Genomic DNA, 18438 nt, shown 5'->3' on the forward strand with positions numbered 1-18438 from the left:
GGCTAATCTAAGCCATCGCCTAATTAGCATTACGAATATAAATATATAAAAGATGAACTTCTCCATGATGTCTACTATAATATAACAATGAGCACAGTTATGCCGGGCTCCTTCCACCCATCAGAATCATTTCAATTAAGAGTGCCTTCCATGGCACACGTTCGAAGAATACGTTCAAATTCCGTCCAGCATCGTAATAGTTCTTCAATATCCAGCAATGAAGAATTCACTAGGCTCAATGAGGAAATGTTCCGCCTAGATGCACCTTATGGCGAAGATGCTCGTGACCCTAGACACGAACACGGAGAGACTAATTACATCAACATGCTACTTCAACTTGATAGTATACCCGAAACTTACAACATTCTAGCCGGCCTTTTTACCTGGCTACTGCTCGCTGGATACATGGTATTACCGGCCACATTCACATCACTTCAGAATTCTCGCACCATTGCATCAGAAGTAAGCAAAGCTGGGAAGCTAGTTTTAAAGACATATCAAAACCTGCCATTATTATGGATAGCTGCAATCTTCTGCGCTATTGGAGCATCTGGTATGAGCTGGCTGTGGTGGATGTGGAAGAGGAACTATGTATGGATTCTGAATCGGATCATTTTGTAAGTAATTCTCACCTTCACAAAAGTATAGCAGTATCTTTGCTGATATGTGACTCAGACCAGGCTTTCTTCACTCCATTACTGGACTCCTTACAACAATTATAAATATATATACGGCTCGAAGTGGAGCTTGGTCGGTTACAGCGATTATCACTATTACTGTAACAGGATGCTGTACAGTATTTCTATTAGCTTCATTTCTGATTTATAACTTTTGGTTACTACAGAATGTTAAGAAGGAACATAAGAAAAAGGTTCTTGAGTTAAGTAGGCTTCGCAGTATAAGGAGTGCTCTATAAAATGGAAGATTGTATGGAGGTTTTTCACTGAATTGTTTTTGTTCATCCGGACACCTTAATTAAATTCGTATATTGCCGATTTCAAATCATATAAGTTAGCATTTCTACTCTTGAAAAATGTGGCAAAAAAAGCAAAATACTCGTTCCTGTTCAAAATTTGGGAGCAGTAAGATACATATAAACAAGGCAAAGAAGAGGAGAAAGAATTCTAATATAATAGCATCATTAGAACTTTTCGATGCTTTTTCACTGTCGAGCTCATAAACAGCTTAATCTCACTTCCGTTTCTGTAGTTTTAAGTTGGTTAGTTCAACTCAATCTGTATAGTTAATCCTACTATTGTTCTGTGTGCCTATCATCTACATTTAGAATATATTTCTAATATTCAGTATTTTGACGTTGAATAAGAAATTGGTTGTATGATTGTTGTAGAAACGATAGCTGACTAAGTATCTTCTTGTCCATTGGAGGGTCTACAGACATCAATGAATATCCTTATATATCTTTTCATCTTACCCAGAATCTTCCACGGCCGAAATTCACGGTAATGAACTTATCAATCAGTATATGTTGACCTCCTGGGATCTTGGCAGCATATGCATATATATTGCATGATGCATATGAGGGGCAAACGAAACTCAACTTTTAATTCATTCTTTCCTTTTTGGTATACTGTTTGTTTGCTTTCAATATTTTGATTTCAAAGCACTTTAATTCCGAAGGCTGAATACCTAACCTTATTCCTTCATTTTTTGAATATATACTCGCAGCTTAACTGCTTAGCTAGAGAATCAATCAATTCAATCTGATGCTCTTTCTGGTCTCAAGAAACCCAATACCTCCTTTCTTAATAGTGCAGGGGAAATGCCACCTTATGAGCTGGTATACTGAGAGCGACCTACCAATGGAATGGGCAATCACACCTACTGGTAATGGATGGACGAATAATGAGACAGGGCTAGAATGGATCAAATACTTTGATAAACACACTAAAGGCCGTACAAAGGGGGTATACCGGATGCTAGTACTTGATGGGCATGAGAGCCATGAGTCGGTCGAATTCCAAGAGTATTGCAAAGCTAATAACATCATCCCTCTTTGCTTACCACCACATTCCTCACAATAACCCAGCCATTAGATGTTGGATGCTTCAGCATTCTCAAACGAATATATGGCCGAGAGATTGAGCTTTATATGAAGGCCCGGATCCACCATATCACCAAAATCGAGCTCTTTATTGCCTTCCGCGCAGCGTTTACACGCACCTTTATACCCGAAAACGCAAGAGCTGGCTTTCGTGGATCTGGCTTAGTGCCCTTTGATCCGGAAATGGTTATATCAAAGCTAGATATCAGGTTACGGACCCTGTCACCTTCTTTACCCTTTACTGCCGATGTCAATCTTTGGGTCTCACAGACCCCTCGCAACCCTAGGGACACCCTTTCACAATCAACTCTAGTTAAAAGCCGAATTGCTAGGCAGCAATCAAGCTCACCAACATCGATATTTGACGCAATCGCGTCATTTGCAAAGGGTACAGAAATTATGGCATATAAGATGACTTTAATAGAGACTGAGAACCGTACACTTCGTCAAGCAAATGAGGCACTTAGCAAACGCTGTAGAGCTAAAAAGACTCGAATAAGCCAAGGAGGTACCTTAAATATGGAAGAGACAATGGATATTATATCACAAAGGGATGTAAAGGAACAGGTTCGATGTGACAAGCATATTGAAGAGAGGGGTACGGTTGGGGGGCTGCCTACCCAATCAAGCTGTAGTATTTGTGGGGAGACTGGTCAAAGTGATACAATGATAATAGAATATTAGATTCCGAATAGAGCATTATTATTTTTTCGCGTTGTGGTCGATTTTTTGAGGTTTTAAGGTGGTAGGGTAATACTAAGTGGGCCGTTCGCTGACATGGGCCACTCGGTGTACAACCACATTGTACGAAAAACCATGTCTTTCCGACATAATTACATTGTAGCACCAAATCGATTAGACCATGCCTTGAACCAAACATCCTTTCGTTCAGATACTGGATTGAGATAGAAGTCAAGAAACAATAAATGATGAGAACGTTGAAGAAGGTAAAGAGGGTATAGGAGAAGAAGGAGCTAAACGAAACGTCGATCGTATGTATCTGTGAATCGTAATAGATAGTATTTGTTAAGTTTTGGAAGCAATATCTAGAGATTAATGGGAGGTAGAATATACTTAGGTAAAGTTAATAAATTTAGTAGAGCCATTAATATCAACTAGATTGAACTTTTGAAGAATAGAACGTAATTACAAGCCGGTTGCCTTGGTTCGACCCTTTATCTTTGTAGCATCACATTGCATCATCTTATGAAAATTGTGGGGGGGATGGGAAGACTGGAGTTAGGGAGTTATCCGGTTGCCAGGGGCTAGTTTGAGTCGGTTGAGTGTAAGCCCCCTGTTGACCTACCGATCTTTCACTATCTGATTTGAAGAACAAGACCTGCAACGAGGCACTAGAGCAGCACAGGTTTACAAAAGAAGAAGATCAATACCACCCTTGTCGACCTTTAGCATTAAGCAATATTGATTGATTATCTAATAAGAATAAGAGACCTACAAAACGATAGAATCTTCCCAACTCTTTACTAATATCACTCAATCATCTCAAACTGTATCAATCCTAATCAATATGGGTGCACTATGGAGCCGACTTGATACCGAGGTTAGTAACATTATCTTTCATTTGCATTGTATTGTGAACTCACGAATTCTATAGCAAAAAGAGATCTTTCGTCGAAGTGTTGAAGATTTGGTATGCATAGTACAACAGCAAAATGTCGTAAGTCATTAAGTTCTTCAGTTTAAGCTACGAACTAACTATCGATGTTGTGTAGGAATTGGCGGAACTGATTCAACAACGGTTTACGCAATTGAACAGTGAAGAAGTACTAGAGTTGCAAATGGAAAATATTTTACAGGATTTTGGCCTAAATCGAACGTCACGTCGGGAAAGGGGCTACAATGTTATTTCAAACTTCATTTCTCAATTCAACCAGCAACAAGTCATAACAAAAGCATTTATCGAAAAGCAACGTTTGAAATGGGGCGAAGATTCTTCTAGTTTTTGGGAGAATGCCAACTGTTCAACAGGCTTGACATCGACAAGCATTTCCCAGCTTTGGAGATGCATCGGTGATATCAAAGTCGCAGATAGTTTAAATCTAATACGGCGACGTATTTCTTTTGTTTTATTCTATCGCCTTCAAGAACAAATCAAAACAAGGATTCGAAAGCTAATCACTGATGATAAAAGAAAACTGCCAAGCGGGGTAGATCCCCGATCATTGGTGAAAACTATCATCGTCGAAAACATTTACAACCCAGGAACTGCCTCCGAAAAAGCCAAATTCACGACCGGAGGAAATGTAAACCGGGCAATACGCGTGGGCGAACGATATGCTCAACTGGAAGATGGTATGCTCCTGATACTGGGCGGACTGCCGGGAGACTTCATGCAAGTATAATATCTGTCTAGCCTAGCATTTGCTAATGTTGATTTCAAGTGAGAGATCCAATACAAGCGTATACTCGGAGATTCAAAAGTACCTCGCCAAAACGCAATGTCCACCAGATTACAGCGCCCTAGTGGTGAAACTCAAACAGGCCTTAGTAGATGATGAAAATATTACAGATGAAGAATTAGATGTGATTATCGAGTCAGGAAATTTCCGTCTCGATCAATATAATCAAAGTGCTAGAGATATTCTATCTGACTCTAATGTCGACGGGCAGGTGGCCTCTTTGATATAAAAGACCATGGAAAGTTAATTAACGGAAATATAGTTCTGGTAATATTCGACCAAAAAAACGAAAACGCGGCAAAAAAGACATTCCAAGTTGCATTGACAACGATGGGGATAACACAAACAGCCTTCGTAGCACAATACCTGGCACAAACCCGATAAATGCATTGTTGAATCCAGCTGCAGTCGTCGGAAATTCATCAGTTCAAATTGCTAGTGGCCATGGACAGGATTCTACGGCCTATGAACAGACAGAAATTGAAAGCAGTTTAGAGTTGCAAGCTATGATGGGTGATTCATGTCTCTCCCAGCCGTCAAGCGCTTACTGGGTTGAAAAAATTGAAAAGAATATGGCAGTAATGGCTAATGTCTACGAGCTAAACAATACTCTTGGACAATATTTTTTCGCAGGTATAGAAGCAAGCGATTTGAGAAAACAGGAGAAGAAGATGCGACGGGATAAATATACCGGCGCTGTGCGTTTAAAACTTCCTTGGGAAGGTGAAGATTTCAAGCTTGAGATCTGCCTATCTAAGTTGGCCGCAATCGGTATTTCGCAAGCAATGAGGGGATCAGGGGAAGAATTGAGGGACATGCTTGGTACTCATATTTTTGAGGCTATTAAAACTAGTAATAGGTGGAAGGAACAGGAGAGGGATTGGATACAAGATTTTTCCCGTGTTCTTAGGCTCTCTTTTCCCGGTGGAGATATTGACGACGATTGCAAGCTGGAAGTAGTATTGGGTTATGAATTCGGATGGAACTTTTATAAACGTGTATTTCCTGGAGATTTGTAATTCCATCACCAAGTGATGGTTTTCACCAATTTGAATTCCACATTTTCCACCGTTACATACCACCCTGGATAAACATCGTGATTTTCCTCGTCTGTATCTGCCTCAAGTTTTCTTCTAACCAGATTCTCCTCTTCTGTTCTTTCACCCAAAGTTACGAAGCCTTTTCCTTTCCTCCATGACATATATCTCTTGTAATCAACTGCCTCAAAGGTATGTTTCTCGAGTACTTCGTAGTTGCCGTCGACAGTTTGTTCGGCCTACGATCTTCGCATTAGAATTTGTAAGAATATGGATAGATACAAGTCAGAATAACCTCACATCAGGCATTGTAATAAGCTAAGTTCTCGGCGGTTATCAAATCCAACGCTCGTACGGATTCTTCTGGGTGTAGCGAAGTGGTAGAAATGTAACAGAGGAAGCTTAAGATCGAACTTTGCGCAAAGTTCGAAGGCTCGTAATGGGGTTGTTCGATTTGACTGCTACACAATTAGCGATATTAGCAGACATGTATGAACGAATGCATACCACTTTGCAGGTTCTTTTGACTGAGATAAAGTTGATGCGAAGAGTTGAAAGCTCGAAGGAGGGATGAATATTCGATGTGGTATTGTCGAGATGTGAACAAAGATAAAGATTTGATGGAACCAGGAGTGTCCTAGCTTTTTGTAACCGAAGCTTATTATGAAGCATTACAGTCATTATCGGGCTGCCAAGGTAATCGCGTGAGCATAACGACAAGCCCCACCAAACCCCGGAATTCTGCGAAGTATTACTTTTGATCATCCTATCACTATCAGTTAATGAATATATCTCTCATCACCACAAATCGTTAAGAATATCAACCTATTTAATCATTTCTCATATATTATCAAAACATGATATTTTTAAAAATCAAGAAGCTTTTTTATCAAAGATATAGTATTATGAGTATCAGATATTCATGTTAAAGTGAATGGTTCCTGCGTAGCACGTGCACAGGGCACTAGTCCTGTTAGGACTAGATTGAGAAGCTCTCTTACAGAGAGCTTCGCACTTCCGTAGAACTTAGAAGAGAGATGTTACGACGGGCTACACAACTACCAAGACACGTGATCACAAATGATCAATAGTGATCATTAAGGATCACTAAGGATCACGGTATAGGTGATCACTGATGATCATTAAGGATCACTAAGGATCACGATATAGATGATCACTAATGATCAGTAGTGATCATTAAGGATCACTAAGGATCACGGCATAGGTGATCACTGGTGATCATTAAGGATCACTAAGGATCACGATATAGATGATCACTAATGATCATGAAGGATCACTAGTAATCATGGAAGCATGAAGGGCTATATAATCAAGATGGATTTCCTTTGTATAGAGCTTGGTGCTCAAGATCAATCATTTAGTATATCCTACTATTAGTTACGAATTGCATTTCATTATTGTCATTACTTAAGTCCCTGCTTGACGCCTAGTTATAAACCACCTCGAGAGCCTAGAGCACTTCCACGTGATCTAGACGGCAAACCTCGTAACATCCAGGTACTTTACTTGTGACAGAAAAGTCGTAAACGGAGTCAATTCAATTACTTAGAATCTAAAACTAAAGAACTAAGAAGATTCTAAGTAAGAAGGTCTTTATATACAGGGCTAGTGCACGTGAGCCACTAGTGGGATAACAACCGTCACGTAACATTACTATTCAGTTGTCACGATTCATTAATTCACGTGACCTCGAGGACCTTGAGGACCTTTTGGACCTTAGGGTCCCAAGGGTCCTCAAAAGATGATATAGGGTATATAAACATTCACTTAGTCTCGTGGTTAAGGAGCTTCGTGCTCAACTTAGTTATCAATTAGTTTACCTACATTCTACTTGATCTAGTAACGACTTCACTTCCAAGTGAAGACCAGTGATAAAGCCTTAACCCACAACTACCAACCAGACGAAACCTTAGGCAGCCGCTGCCTCCAGTATAGTATCGTTACATCAGTATTCCTAATTGATGGAAATATCGATTTGAATTATATATCTCGAAAGCTTTATAATAAAAAATAGAATAGGGAATATAGAGCTATAAGAAGTTATTTGATTGAGTGAAAGTCTTCAAAGTTTCCACTCTTCAAAAATCGATCACAATTGCAATCAAAGATTTAGACCAATAGATCGTATACAAAGAATCATAAAATATTATTAATATATCATCCAATCATTAACATTTTTGAAAAACTATTAATATAGTTTTAACAGCTTTCATTGGTCAATTATGTTATTTATTGTCTCTACAATCAAAAGTATATTACACTCCATCTAAATATGGAACTTCTTGTAATCTATCATTCTGTGATTGATATGAAAGTAGAACATGATATTCTTTTTGGTAGTATATGTAAGATATTGATAAGTGACTCCCATCACTATCGTGATACATGGCATAAAAAATGCGTCATTTTGGATACAAATGACTACTCTTCGATGCTTTATTAGCTAATGAATGCTCATCGGACCAAATACAGTGGGGCGGCAATTCAAAGAAATACTATGTTGTGTCAGAAGAGATCTGTTAGTGGTTGTATACAAAAGAATAATACTTTCTGGATACGAAGCACCAGAAATTAGTACATTTGTAGCAAACCTTCGATTGATTAAATTGATTGATTAAATTAACGTCTACACTGAGTCTATGACTATCTAAGACGGCTAGGAGCTTTGTAGGCTTCTAACAATAGTAAATGGAGGGTGGCTGGCCTTATTCGACCGTAGCTAATACAGGTTGGGGAGATTGAAAGCCTCAATCTTCTAATGTTTGAATGGGGGAAGTGAAAACTAATACTAGGGAACCAAGCCCGCCTTACAGATACTCTCGTATTCAAGTAAGAGGAATAACAAATGAAATGTAATGAAATTTGACATTGGGGTGATTGCCCAAATTGACCAAATTGACCAAGTTGACCAAATTGACCAAATTGACCAAATTGACCAAGTTGACCAAATTGACCAAATTGACCAAAATGACCAAATTGACCAAATTGACCAAAATGACCAAATTGACCCAAATTGACCAAATTGACCAAATTGACCATAATTGATCAATTCAATCACAATCTTCCGGTCCACCCCCTTCTTCTCCGCCTTCTTCCTCTTCTTCTTCATGCATTCTATTGAGATGCCATGATCTGGTGGCTATTCTCGTCGCCTCGATAAATTCGAGGGTCTTGATGATTCCTGCTTTAGTATGAAGCAGATATTTCATAGTAGGTCGGACTATGGGGTTATCCTTATTGAGGGTTTTCCTTGCCATTTTATATAAAGGACAACTGAGCAGAAGATGATCAGGAGATTCCTTTCCCCCACATCTACAATTGTCATTAGAGGAGATACCGAATCGTTTCAAATAAGATTTGAAGTATCCGTGTCCAATTTTGAGTTGGAACAGAGCACAGATTGTGCTTCTTTTGATGTTTCCTGGAATTCTGATTTTTGAGCTGATCTTCCAGGGGTAGTTTCTTGAATATGTTGACGATGGTTGATGAAAGTTGTTAGTGTTAAGGATGGCTATCCAGTTCTCTGATTTCATTCTTTTTATATCCATTCCAATGGAGGCATAACTGGTTTCGTGAGATGAGGATGGTATTTTGGTCGCCTCTTTTGCAAGAGAATCAGCTAGCTCATTTCCTTGTACAGATGTATGTCCGGGGACCCAATTGAGAGAGATTTCGGCTCCTTTATTTTGAATAGCTTCCGCAGCTTTTATAGCTTTGATTTGGCATGATTGACCAGGTGAATCGGAGGGGGTTTTCAGCCGGAATAATCCTGCTTGATTATCTGAGTATATCTTGAACTTGTTTCCTGGTTGAGCTATTGAATTTGCGTATTCGATCGCTTTAGTAACTCCTAGAAGCTCACCGTTATAGACAAGCTGATTCACGCCTATATTGATAGTCTCTTGATATGAGTTTCGGCCATTTGGTAAGATGACTACTATCCCGATCCCAACCCCTATTCCCTCTAGAGTGGATGAGGCATCAGTGTATATGGTAATGGTATTTTTGCATCTATATTTGAAAGCCAGATTGTGGATCATCGCAGCTTCTTCTTTTCCTAATTTGCTGATATTGACTCTATATGGAACTTCCTTCTTCCAAGGAGGGAAGTAGAAATGATGAATTCTTTCCAAAGTGAGGGGATCGAAGTCTTTCTGGATTGAGTTTTTGATCTTTTCGAGTTGAGTAGGTTTTAATTGCTTTCTTTGAGGGGTTGCAACTACATCTTGATTTTCCTTTTCTGTAGCCAGCTTTGTAGCTATTAAATTGACAGGATGAGAAGGGGAGATTTTCAATAATCTGAAGGCGTATTGTTTGATTCCAGCATTTAGCCTTACTTCTGGAGGGCACAATGCGGCTTCTATTTCTATTGGTTTTATTGGTGAGGTTTTGAATACTCCTAGGATTTTTCGAAGGGCGAGGTTTTGCAAGGATTGAAGGATTTTCTTGAATTGGTTTTGCCCTTTCCACCATAAAATTGAACCGTAGTCAGCTATACTGGTGACGCATGCCATATAGAGCTGTCTCATTGCCTTGGGACTAAAGCCTTTTTCAGAATTAGCAAGTCTAGCCATTCGGTAGAATGAGGTTTTAGCCTGGGTAGCTCGGATTGTGACATGTTGTTTGAAACTGAGGCCAGGGTCGAACCATATGCCTAGCAATCTGACTAGTGTTGAGGGTTGAATTATCTCCTCGTTCGGAAGCTTGATTGAGGCTGTCTTCGTATCTTTGGATGTAGAGAAGTGTATTAGTTCCGTCTTCGCTAGATCAAATTGAATAGCATTTTCTTTGCCTAGAGCATATATCTGTTTAGTTGCTCTTTCGAGAGAGATGATGTTCTTTTTCCAGGATGTTGAAAATGTTGTTAAAGCTATATCATCTATATATGAGAGATATTTGATCGAATTTGCTGAGAATAGATCTCGAATATAAATTAAGAAGAGGATTGGCGAAATAGGGCTGCCTTGGGGGATCCCGGTATTGATCGGTTTGAAGGTTTCAATTTGGCCATCGAATGAGAGCTTGAGTAGCCTTTCCTTCAAAAAAGATGAGATCCAGGCGATTAGGCTGGTTGGGAGGTTTAGGTTCTTGCAGATATCTAATAATTTGTTCATAGATACATGATCAAAGGCGCCTTTAACATCCAGGAAGAGAGTTGAGGTTTTCTTCTTGGATCTTGAATTTCTTTCGATTTCGGTAGTGAGTAAGATTGCTGTGTCGATGGCTGATTTCTTTTGTCTTCCACCCATTTGAGAGTAATGAAGTAATTGCGTAGTCTCCGCTAAGTAGCTAAGCCTTTGAGCTAGAATTCTTTCACTTATTTTGCCAAGGCAATTTAGTAGGGCGATAACTCTATAAGCTTTTGGGGCCGAGTAGTCTGGTTTTGAAGGTTTCTTGAGTATCGCTCCAGTGGCTTGTTTCCAGCAAGAAGGATGGTAACCAAGGTTGATAAGATGACTGAAGAGGGTGGAGAATGCTTTTGGTATTGCTTTGTACGCTTGAATAATGATATCTTGAGTGATCCCATCGGGGCCAGGGGTCTTTCCTTTGATTTTTGCAGAGCACGCGTTTAGGAGTTCGCTCTCTGTAAGATCAGGCCATTCCCATTTCTTAGATTGTTTATAGCTTTCCCAATTGGGCGGTGGGGTGCATGGAGGAGGAGGAAATAGGGTCGATCTAAATGCAGAGCATTTTCCTTCGAAAGAATTTTCTAGTTTAGAGGGATTGGATCGAATATTCGGGATTCGTTCAGTTTGTATATCTTTTGTGTATGACATTGCCTTGAATATGGATTGGGTATCCTCTTTTTCAAGGAACTCATTCCAATGGTTTTTCTTTGCTGTTTTAATAGCTTGGAAGTAATGATTCCTGGCTGACCGGTAGATTTTCTTGAACATATCGTCTTCCGGGTAAATCTTGGCGTTCTCAAATGCATTAGAGAGTCGTTTTCGAAGGGCTTTCAGCTCTGGGGACCACCAGGGTTTAGCTCTTTTTGTGGACTTGATTCTCGGTATACTGGTTTCAGCCGAATAAGTGATTATTCGGGTGAATTCTTTTGCAGCTTCATCCAATACTTGTATGTATTGGCTCTTGTCGAGAAGGGAATCAAGAGAGTTGGATTCTGAGGTAGCGATATTAAGGTATTCACTCGAATTTAAGGTGGTTGATATCGATATTTTCGATTTGAGGGTATTCGCGAATTTTTCCCAATCCGCAAGTTTTGTATTGAATCTTGCTGGCTGAGCTATATTCGTTGTACGGGATAACGTGCCCTTTACTTCAAAGAGAATGCTTAAGTGATCTGATCCAAGATCCGGGAGGACTTGCCAATCAGTGATATAGGGAGATACTGAATCTGTGGCTAAAGTAAGGTCTAAGACACTTGGGTTTGTCATATTTGTTCGATAAAAGGTGCTCGTGCCTGGTTCGTTAAATAGAATGAGATTGTGATCCTCAAACCATTCGGTGAGTAGGTCGGCATTTGAGCTTTTGTTAGAGAAGGGGTCCCACCAAGGGTGATGGGAGTTGAAATCTCCTACGAGGATGGTGTGATGAGTAAGAGGGGTATTGTAAAGGCATCTTTCGATGGTGTGGCCTTTTTCTTTGGCTTGGTCCGCTTCATTGTAGATATTGATGAGTTGTATTGTATGTTTTCCTTGAGTGATATCAATGATTTGAATATCTGGATCATTAGGGGAGTTGGGAGCTAGGGCTACTAGCGGTTTGAATCCTTTTGAAATGTAGATCATAGTTCGGGGACGCAGGTTCGAAGGATTATCTCCGAGAAGTTTGAGCAGAAGCTAGAGTGGGCAATCGATCTGGTTGAGGAGAAGTCTTTCTCAGGATTCGAGAGGATCCAGGGTTCTTGAATGACTATGAGATCAATTTTGAGTTCTAAAGCAAGTTGGAGAGCACTTTCGGTTGCTTGAGGGCTCTTGTTTAGATTGATTTGAAGAATGCGAGTATTGTTGTACAGCATTAGTTGGATTTCTTGATGGTTGATAGATATACTTCGCATACTTTCGAGTTGGCTTTGTGTTCTCCTTTACAATTAACACATTTGACACTTAGATGTTGACATGGTTTGCCTTTTGCTTGGCAGATTATACAGAAATGACCGACTGTAGCATGATTATTACTGCAAAGTCCGCAAGCTGGAGGTTTTTTGCAGTATGATTCGTTATGGCCCGAATCCCTGGCATCTGTGCATTGGGATGAAGCAGTAGATGATAGAATCTTTCTACTCTAACACTAATGCCTGCAATATATAGCCTTTTCTGGATAGCTATATCTGCTTCTTTTTGTGTAGCAAATGCAATGACTATTGCTCCGTCTTGTTGTTTGGCTCTCTTGGAGGCATTAGTAAGCCAGTAAGGAGTACCCATGATACTGAGCCCTGGGTTGAAGGTATTGACTTCCTCTTTGATTAGGTCCATACCTTTCAGACCTGAGAATTCCTGAATTGGGATTTTGTGAATGATGACTTTATGCCAGGGTTTATCGATTTGTATTCTTGCGGCATCAAGGATTTTGTCCCAGATTTCCTTCTTTTCCATCAGGAATTGTGCATTGAAAGGGCTGTTAGTGGTTAGTATAAAATTGCCGCTCCTTGTAGTAGTGATAGCTGAGATGATTGGTCCATTGATTCCTGCTTTCTTGAAGGCTTCGTTGACTTTGTTCCTTGTATTTAATGGTGTAAAAGAGTGTGGTTGATAAATAAGGGGTTTGATGAGGATTAGTCGTTTGCTTGGGGCTTCTTCCTTTTGTTCTGTAGTTTTCTGTTTTGTGGGTTTTCCCTTTGTAACTAGGTTCCATTCTCCTGAGGTTTTGGTGATAGTGGCATAGCTGGCTTTGATTCCAGGGGCGTTTATTGTAGGAGGGATTATATGATTGGGGAGGTTTGAAAGGTGGTTGGCTTGCTTTTCGATCCGTTTGGTAGCATTTTCTAGATGGGAGATTTGTGATGTGATGATATTTGAGGCTTTTGTGAGTTTTCCTTTTTCAAGATATTCACGAAATATTTCGACTAAGTCTAGGACTTTCGATTGTTCTTCGGTATCCTCTTCCAAGGAGGCAGCTAGAATGAGTAGACTTCTAGCTTTTTGGATAGCTTCTTTTGGTGAGTTGATGTGGGGTTCTGAGTGGCTGGGTTGTCGTCTTCGTTTGTTATTTAATTGGAACGTTGGGCGATTGATTGGTGATTTGAATGGATCATCAGAGCTCAAGGTATTGCATTGGGTTTGAAAGTTGAAGGGTTGGGAGGGGGTAGGACTGGAAAGGATGAATGGCGGGCTATTGCCTCTTTCATGGGTTTGTTCAGTGTGGTTATCTTGGCATGGAGTGCCTAAGATCACTTCTGGGAAGTTCGATTGGGTGGTCCTCGTCATTGAGTTCTTTTCCCTCGTAATCGGGGGATGAAGGGGGTGAAAATTTCACGCGTTTTAGCGTGGCTTCATGTGTTTTGGACGTCAGCGACAGTATCACAACAAGTACTGGTTCAATTTCTTTGGGGACAATTGCATTCGATTGATGCTGATTTTTTTAGTGCAATGGAGATATAAAAAGGGTGTATTTCGAAAAATAATTTTTCTTCAAAATTTGTTGCGACGAGCAGGCGGAAGAGTATGCTCACGGAAACATCAAATGCAATCCAACTATAGTTTAACCAAGGAAGTCAAGCCTTGTTGCTGACCGCCCTGCAGCTTGCGAGTAACTTCAATAACCTCTGAAAAAAAAACTTGCTATAACGATGGAAATAAACGCGTTGAATTCAGCGTAATTCAATGCACATTTTGATATATAGTTGTACATACAAAAAGTCGATGATTATGGTTCTATACGCGATAATGTAGAATATCATACCTTTTGCGAGCGTATGTGGCGTCACTGCTGATTAGTGTTTTTTCACTGCTGATTATCCAAGCTCTAGAAAAACTGCATGTATGTTCTAAACGAGAGTACTCCTTCTGTTTGCAACTTGGCCGTCCAAATTCCCATGTTTCCGCCAGCGGAATCATCCTTATCCTCTTCAGCAGAACTCCCAAAAGTCAGAAATACAAAAGATTTAACAAACAACACCCAGATCCTCTACTTAAATGGCTACCTGACTCCCCATTCTGACATCACTATTTCTTCTGCATTCAGTGCTCTGATGATCTGGAATCTTTCGTCAGTTCTCATTCAGTAGACAAGGCCATCTAGTATTATTCCTCTTACTTCATACCTGCCAGTAGGTGCATGCTCGGCAAACTTCATGTGGGCATGCATGGTCCCGGCCATCGCGGTCTCGTACTGAGCAATTGCATTGCCAATGGCGATTGGGCCCTTGGTCACATTGGCAACATCGCCAATTTCCATAAACCCGACTTAGTTGACATCCAGGCCTGTGACAAAGAGAATTTGTCTGAAAATTATGAGTTAAATTTCTTTGATCACACATGACTTGATTGCCCCCTTGACCGCGTTGAGAGCGTCCGCAGTAAGTTATGCGCCGAGTGTTGTGTCCGCATCGGTGATGAATGATATTCGAATGACACATCTTAAAATTGTAGTGAAAAGGGAAATTGTAGCGGTATTCAAAATAAAAACAACAGATCTAAGTGACAGCCGAGGGCGATATAAGCAGACAAAAGAAAGTCTTCAAGTTGAGAGGCAATTCAAGCTGTTGATAATAAGACAGACGATGCGAATATGAAAGATCCAAAAGCGTAAACCGCGCCTTATAAGTATATTTCCATAAACATCCGATAGCTTCTGTCCTGAACTATTTGTTGGATGGCTATTCCAACAAGGAACAGGACCATATGTTGAGCATTTACACAACATAGATCTGTAACAAATGTAAATCACCAACGTACCTAAACATAGAGGGGAATCCAACTTCACAGAACGAAAGAACTGTCAGATTCAGACCATGAGACGACAAGGACAAGACTATCGGCCGGCTGGAAGCCATGATTGATGGAATAGTGATACTGAGAAGAGAGAAAGAGCTCATGCTCCGTCTGACGGGGCGGTTTGAGGCCACGGGTGGTTTAACTTGATCGTTGCGGTTCGTTGGTGATCCTCGATTCCCGAAGAGGGGTGGCGCCAAAGACTAGGAATTTCTCCGACGTTTCAGCACATGAGACCATAAGCGTAGTAGTCGCCGGCGCAGCAAGAGAGTCAGCCTGAGCGCTTGGTTAGTCGGGCGAGGGAAATGGCCAGCGCGTAGTGTACTTACTAGTAATACTTCCACAGTATGCGCATGCTAGTGGCTGGTAGCAACTTGAATGTAGTTGGAAACTTTTTTGCGTTTGGAAAGATGATACTACTTGACATAAAATGCTGAGCATACTACGTATTATTGGTTGGGTTAGTACTAGATCATTCGGCCAATATATAGTACGATACTTTCACAGCAGGCACCTAGGTATGTATTAGTAGTTGATAGCAACTTGAATGTAGTTGAAGACTTGTTGGTGTCTCAAAGGATTATACGATTCGATGCAAAATGTCGAGCGTATGGTTGGTTAGTTATCAGTCCGGTCAATTTGGATGAGCATTGAGCAATTCTGCCTATGTGTAGCGTAAAATTTCCACAATGTTGCATGTATTAGTGATCGGCGGTACGAAGTAATGAAAGTGAAACATTGTTAGTGTTTTAAATAATTACATGATCTTACGTAAAATGCTGGTGAGCAATTCGGTCGTCGTCGTATACCTTGGTAGTAGATGCGCGCGTTTAGTTGCCGGCGGTAATACAGTCGATATGATTCGACGACTAGCGTCAAGGATGCCATTTGATTAATTTTTTTGGTTTCTTATTTGTAACCAACATAGAAGAATAAGCATTATCATGTGATTTGGAGATTTCTTTTAGTAACAATAAGCACAGTTTGATGGAGTCATTTACCTACTGTATATGTATTTAATAGTTTGTCCATAATCCACCCACGAGACTTAAACTTAGAGAATACCACCCACAACATACTTAAATACTTATCAGAAAATAGAGTCCCTACCTCAACACGGTCAATTTTTGCTAGAATCTCCTTCTAGTTTCGACTTTTCTGGTAGTCAAACGTATTCGTGGCGAACCTCTTTCCGTCTCAACATACATACATTTTCAGCAAACCAAATGGCCACTGATGAGGACCAGGCTGGATCGAGGAGGTATAACATTGTACAAGTGGATTGTGGCCGTGGGGATTTCTCCGTTACAATTATCGGCAATTGCAAACGTATCGTTGTGGACTTCCTTCCATCCGAGTCCCGAGATGGCACACCAGAGAGAGCTCTGATCGAGCGCTACGAGGCTTCTTTTGACGAAGATGAGGATGAGACAGACGCCGTTCAACAAGAACTTGTGAACATGATTTGGGATGTGGGAGGGCCCATTTTTGATCAGCTCGCCCCCCCAGTTGCCACAGGAGCTCCACTCCAGAATCTACATTCTTTGCTCTTTCCGGAAACCCATCATTTCTGCTTTGCCAGGACTAATGGTAAAGCAGAGCTGTTAGAGCAAGAATTCGACAACCAGGACTATTCTCCACCTCCGGTAAAGATTGATAACGCTTTGGGTTTACCCAAATATTCCTCGAAAGATATTCAAGTCTTGAAACAGATAGTAGGTGAAGGCAACGTCACACAAGTATTGGTAAATGGGCAAGAAATGTGTTGCAAGAGTGGGCATGATTCATTCGACTGGCCCTCAGTTAAAAGGGAACTTGATTGCCTCCAGAAAATCGCACATTCTAAATACGCCTCAACTATTCGAGCACCGAAACTACTCGGTCTTGTCACGTCAGCTGACAACGGACAAATCATTGGGATCCTGGAAGAATACCTACCGACCGATCTGGAAAAGCTGCCTACGTTGGGAGAGGTAGATATCTCTGTCGTTGCAGACTCGCGGAGGAAAAAGTGGGCATCTCAGATTCGAGAGATGGTTGATTTATTGCATGAGATTGGAGTTGTGTGGGGAGATGGCAAGCCGCATAATGTGCTTGTACATCGAGATACGGATGATGCCTGGCTGATCGATTTTGGAGGTGGCTGGACGGATGGATGGGTAGATGAGGAGTTGATAGAAACACTAGAAGGCGACACACAGGCAGTCAAGAAAATTTTCGAGTTTTTAAAAGTCTGATAGGAAGTGTGATGTTATTACGTCTAGATAGCTTCTTTCCGCAACTCAATTAATTCTATGGTTCATTGCTCGTTAGACGTGATTTTTCTTGGCGAAGTGCTTCTTGTCACCCTCTACAAACTCGAAACTTGACCATGATCCATCTTCGAAAGAAACAAGTGACAGCTTTCAAATATATAATCGCAACGGCTTTGAATATGGGATTGCTCTTGAGCTGCCTATCTATCTGCGGAAGGAATGCTATTCACCTCGGAACTAGACCATGTTCCAGCGCGTATATATTGTGAGTTGAGTATGCTTATGAAAACATCAAATGCAATCCAATTATAGTGATTATTGATATTAATTATTGAATAATCATTTTAATCAATATTCTTTCTTACATTATCAATAAATTGACTGATGCATTTCTGAAATATTTCTTTATTAGCTTTGATAGCCTAAGCTCAAAGCCCAAATACTGATGCTAATGGCTTTCAAATCCGAGTTCTAGTATATTCTTTCTCTGGGGCATTGATTAACGAGTAAGCTCCATTAAGTGTTGCTGGCTGTGCCCAAATTGGCTTCGTTTGAAACTCCTTATACCCTCATTTACGATGCCCATAGAATTCTTTTTGTATTTGCTAAAAGATAAGAATTGTATAATATTACCTGATAACAAAAACATAACGGCTTATCTTAACATAGCAAGCGATGTGGAGATAGATATCTATTGGGTTTATTGAGACCAGAAAGAGCATCAGATTGAATTGATTGATTCTCTAGCTA

The 18438-nt window shown here is 40.4% G+C and overlaps 4 protein-coding genes across 4 annotated transcripts; 3 read left to right on the plus strand and 1 right to left on the minus strand.

The window, feature by feature from the left end:
• Window positions 1–87: 87 nt before the first annotated feature.
• Window positions 88–2746, plus strand: SS1G_08044 (hypothetical protein; the record flags this gene model as incomplete). The annotated part of the gene is made up of 6 exons (XM_001591368.1): window positions 88–617; window positions 676–796; window positions 845–879; window positions 1306–1333; window positions 1776–1925; window positions 2048–2746. The coding sequence occupies 6 exons, from the start codon at window positions 88–90 to the stop codon at window positions 2744–2746; spliced, it is 1563 nt and encodes a 520-aa protein (XP_001591418.1).
• An 844-nt stretch (window positions 2747–3590) lies between these two features.
• On the plus strand, window positions 3591–5501 carry SS1G_08045 (predicted protein; the record flags this gene model as incomplete). Its single annotated transcript, XM_001591369.1, has 5 exons — window positions 3591–3623; window positions 3678–3740; window positions 3796–4375; window positions 4465–4483; window positions 4745–5501. The coding sequence occupies 5 exons, from the start codon at window positions 3591–3593 to the stop codon at window positions 5499–5501; spliced, it is 1452 nt and encodes a 483-aa protein (XP_001591419.1).
• A 3089-nt stretch (window positions 5502–8590) lies between these two features.
• Window positions 8591–14819, minus strand: SS1G_08046 (hypothetical protein; the record flags this gene model as incomplete). Its single annotated transcript, XM_001591370.1, has 4 exons — window positions 8591–12340; window positions 12680–13832; window positions 14403–14426; window positions 14764–14819. The coding sequence occupies 4 exons, from the start codon at window positions 14817–14819 to the stop codon at window positions 8591–8593; spliced, it is 4983 nt and encodes a 1660-aa protein (XP_001591420.1).
• Window positions 14820–16659: 1840 nt separating this feature from the next.
• SS1G_08047 (hypothetical protein) lies at window positions 16660–17670 on the plus strand (the record flags this gene model as incomplete). Its single annotated transcript, XM_001591371.1, has 1 exon — window positions 16660–17670. One exon carries the CDS (start codon window positions 16660–16662, stop codon window positions 17668–17670), a length of 1011 nt encoding a protein of 336 aa, XP_001591421.1.
• Between the last annotated feature and the right edge of the window lie 768 nt (window positions 17671–18438).

This window comes from Sclerotinia sclerotiorum, genomic scaffold (genome assembly GCF_000146945.2).
Source record: "Sclerotinia sclerotiorum 1980 UF-70 scaffold_10 genomic scaffold, whole genome shotgun sequence".
Classification (NCBI taxonomy): domain Eukaryota; kingdom Fungi; phylum Ascomycota; class Leotiomycetes; order Helotiales; family Sclerotiniaceae; genus Sclerotinia; species Sclerotinia sclerotiorum.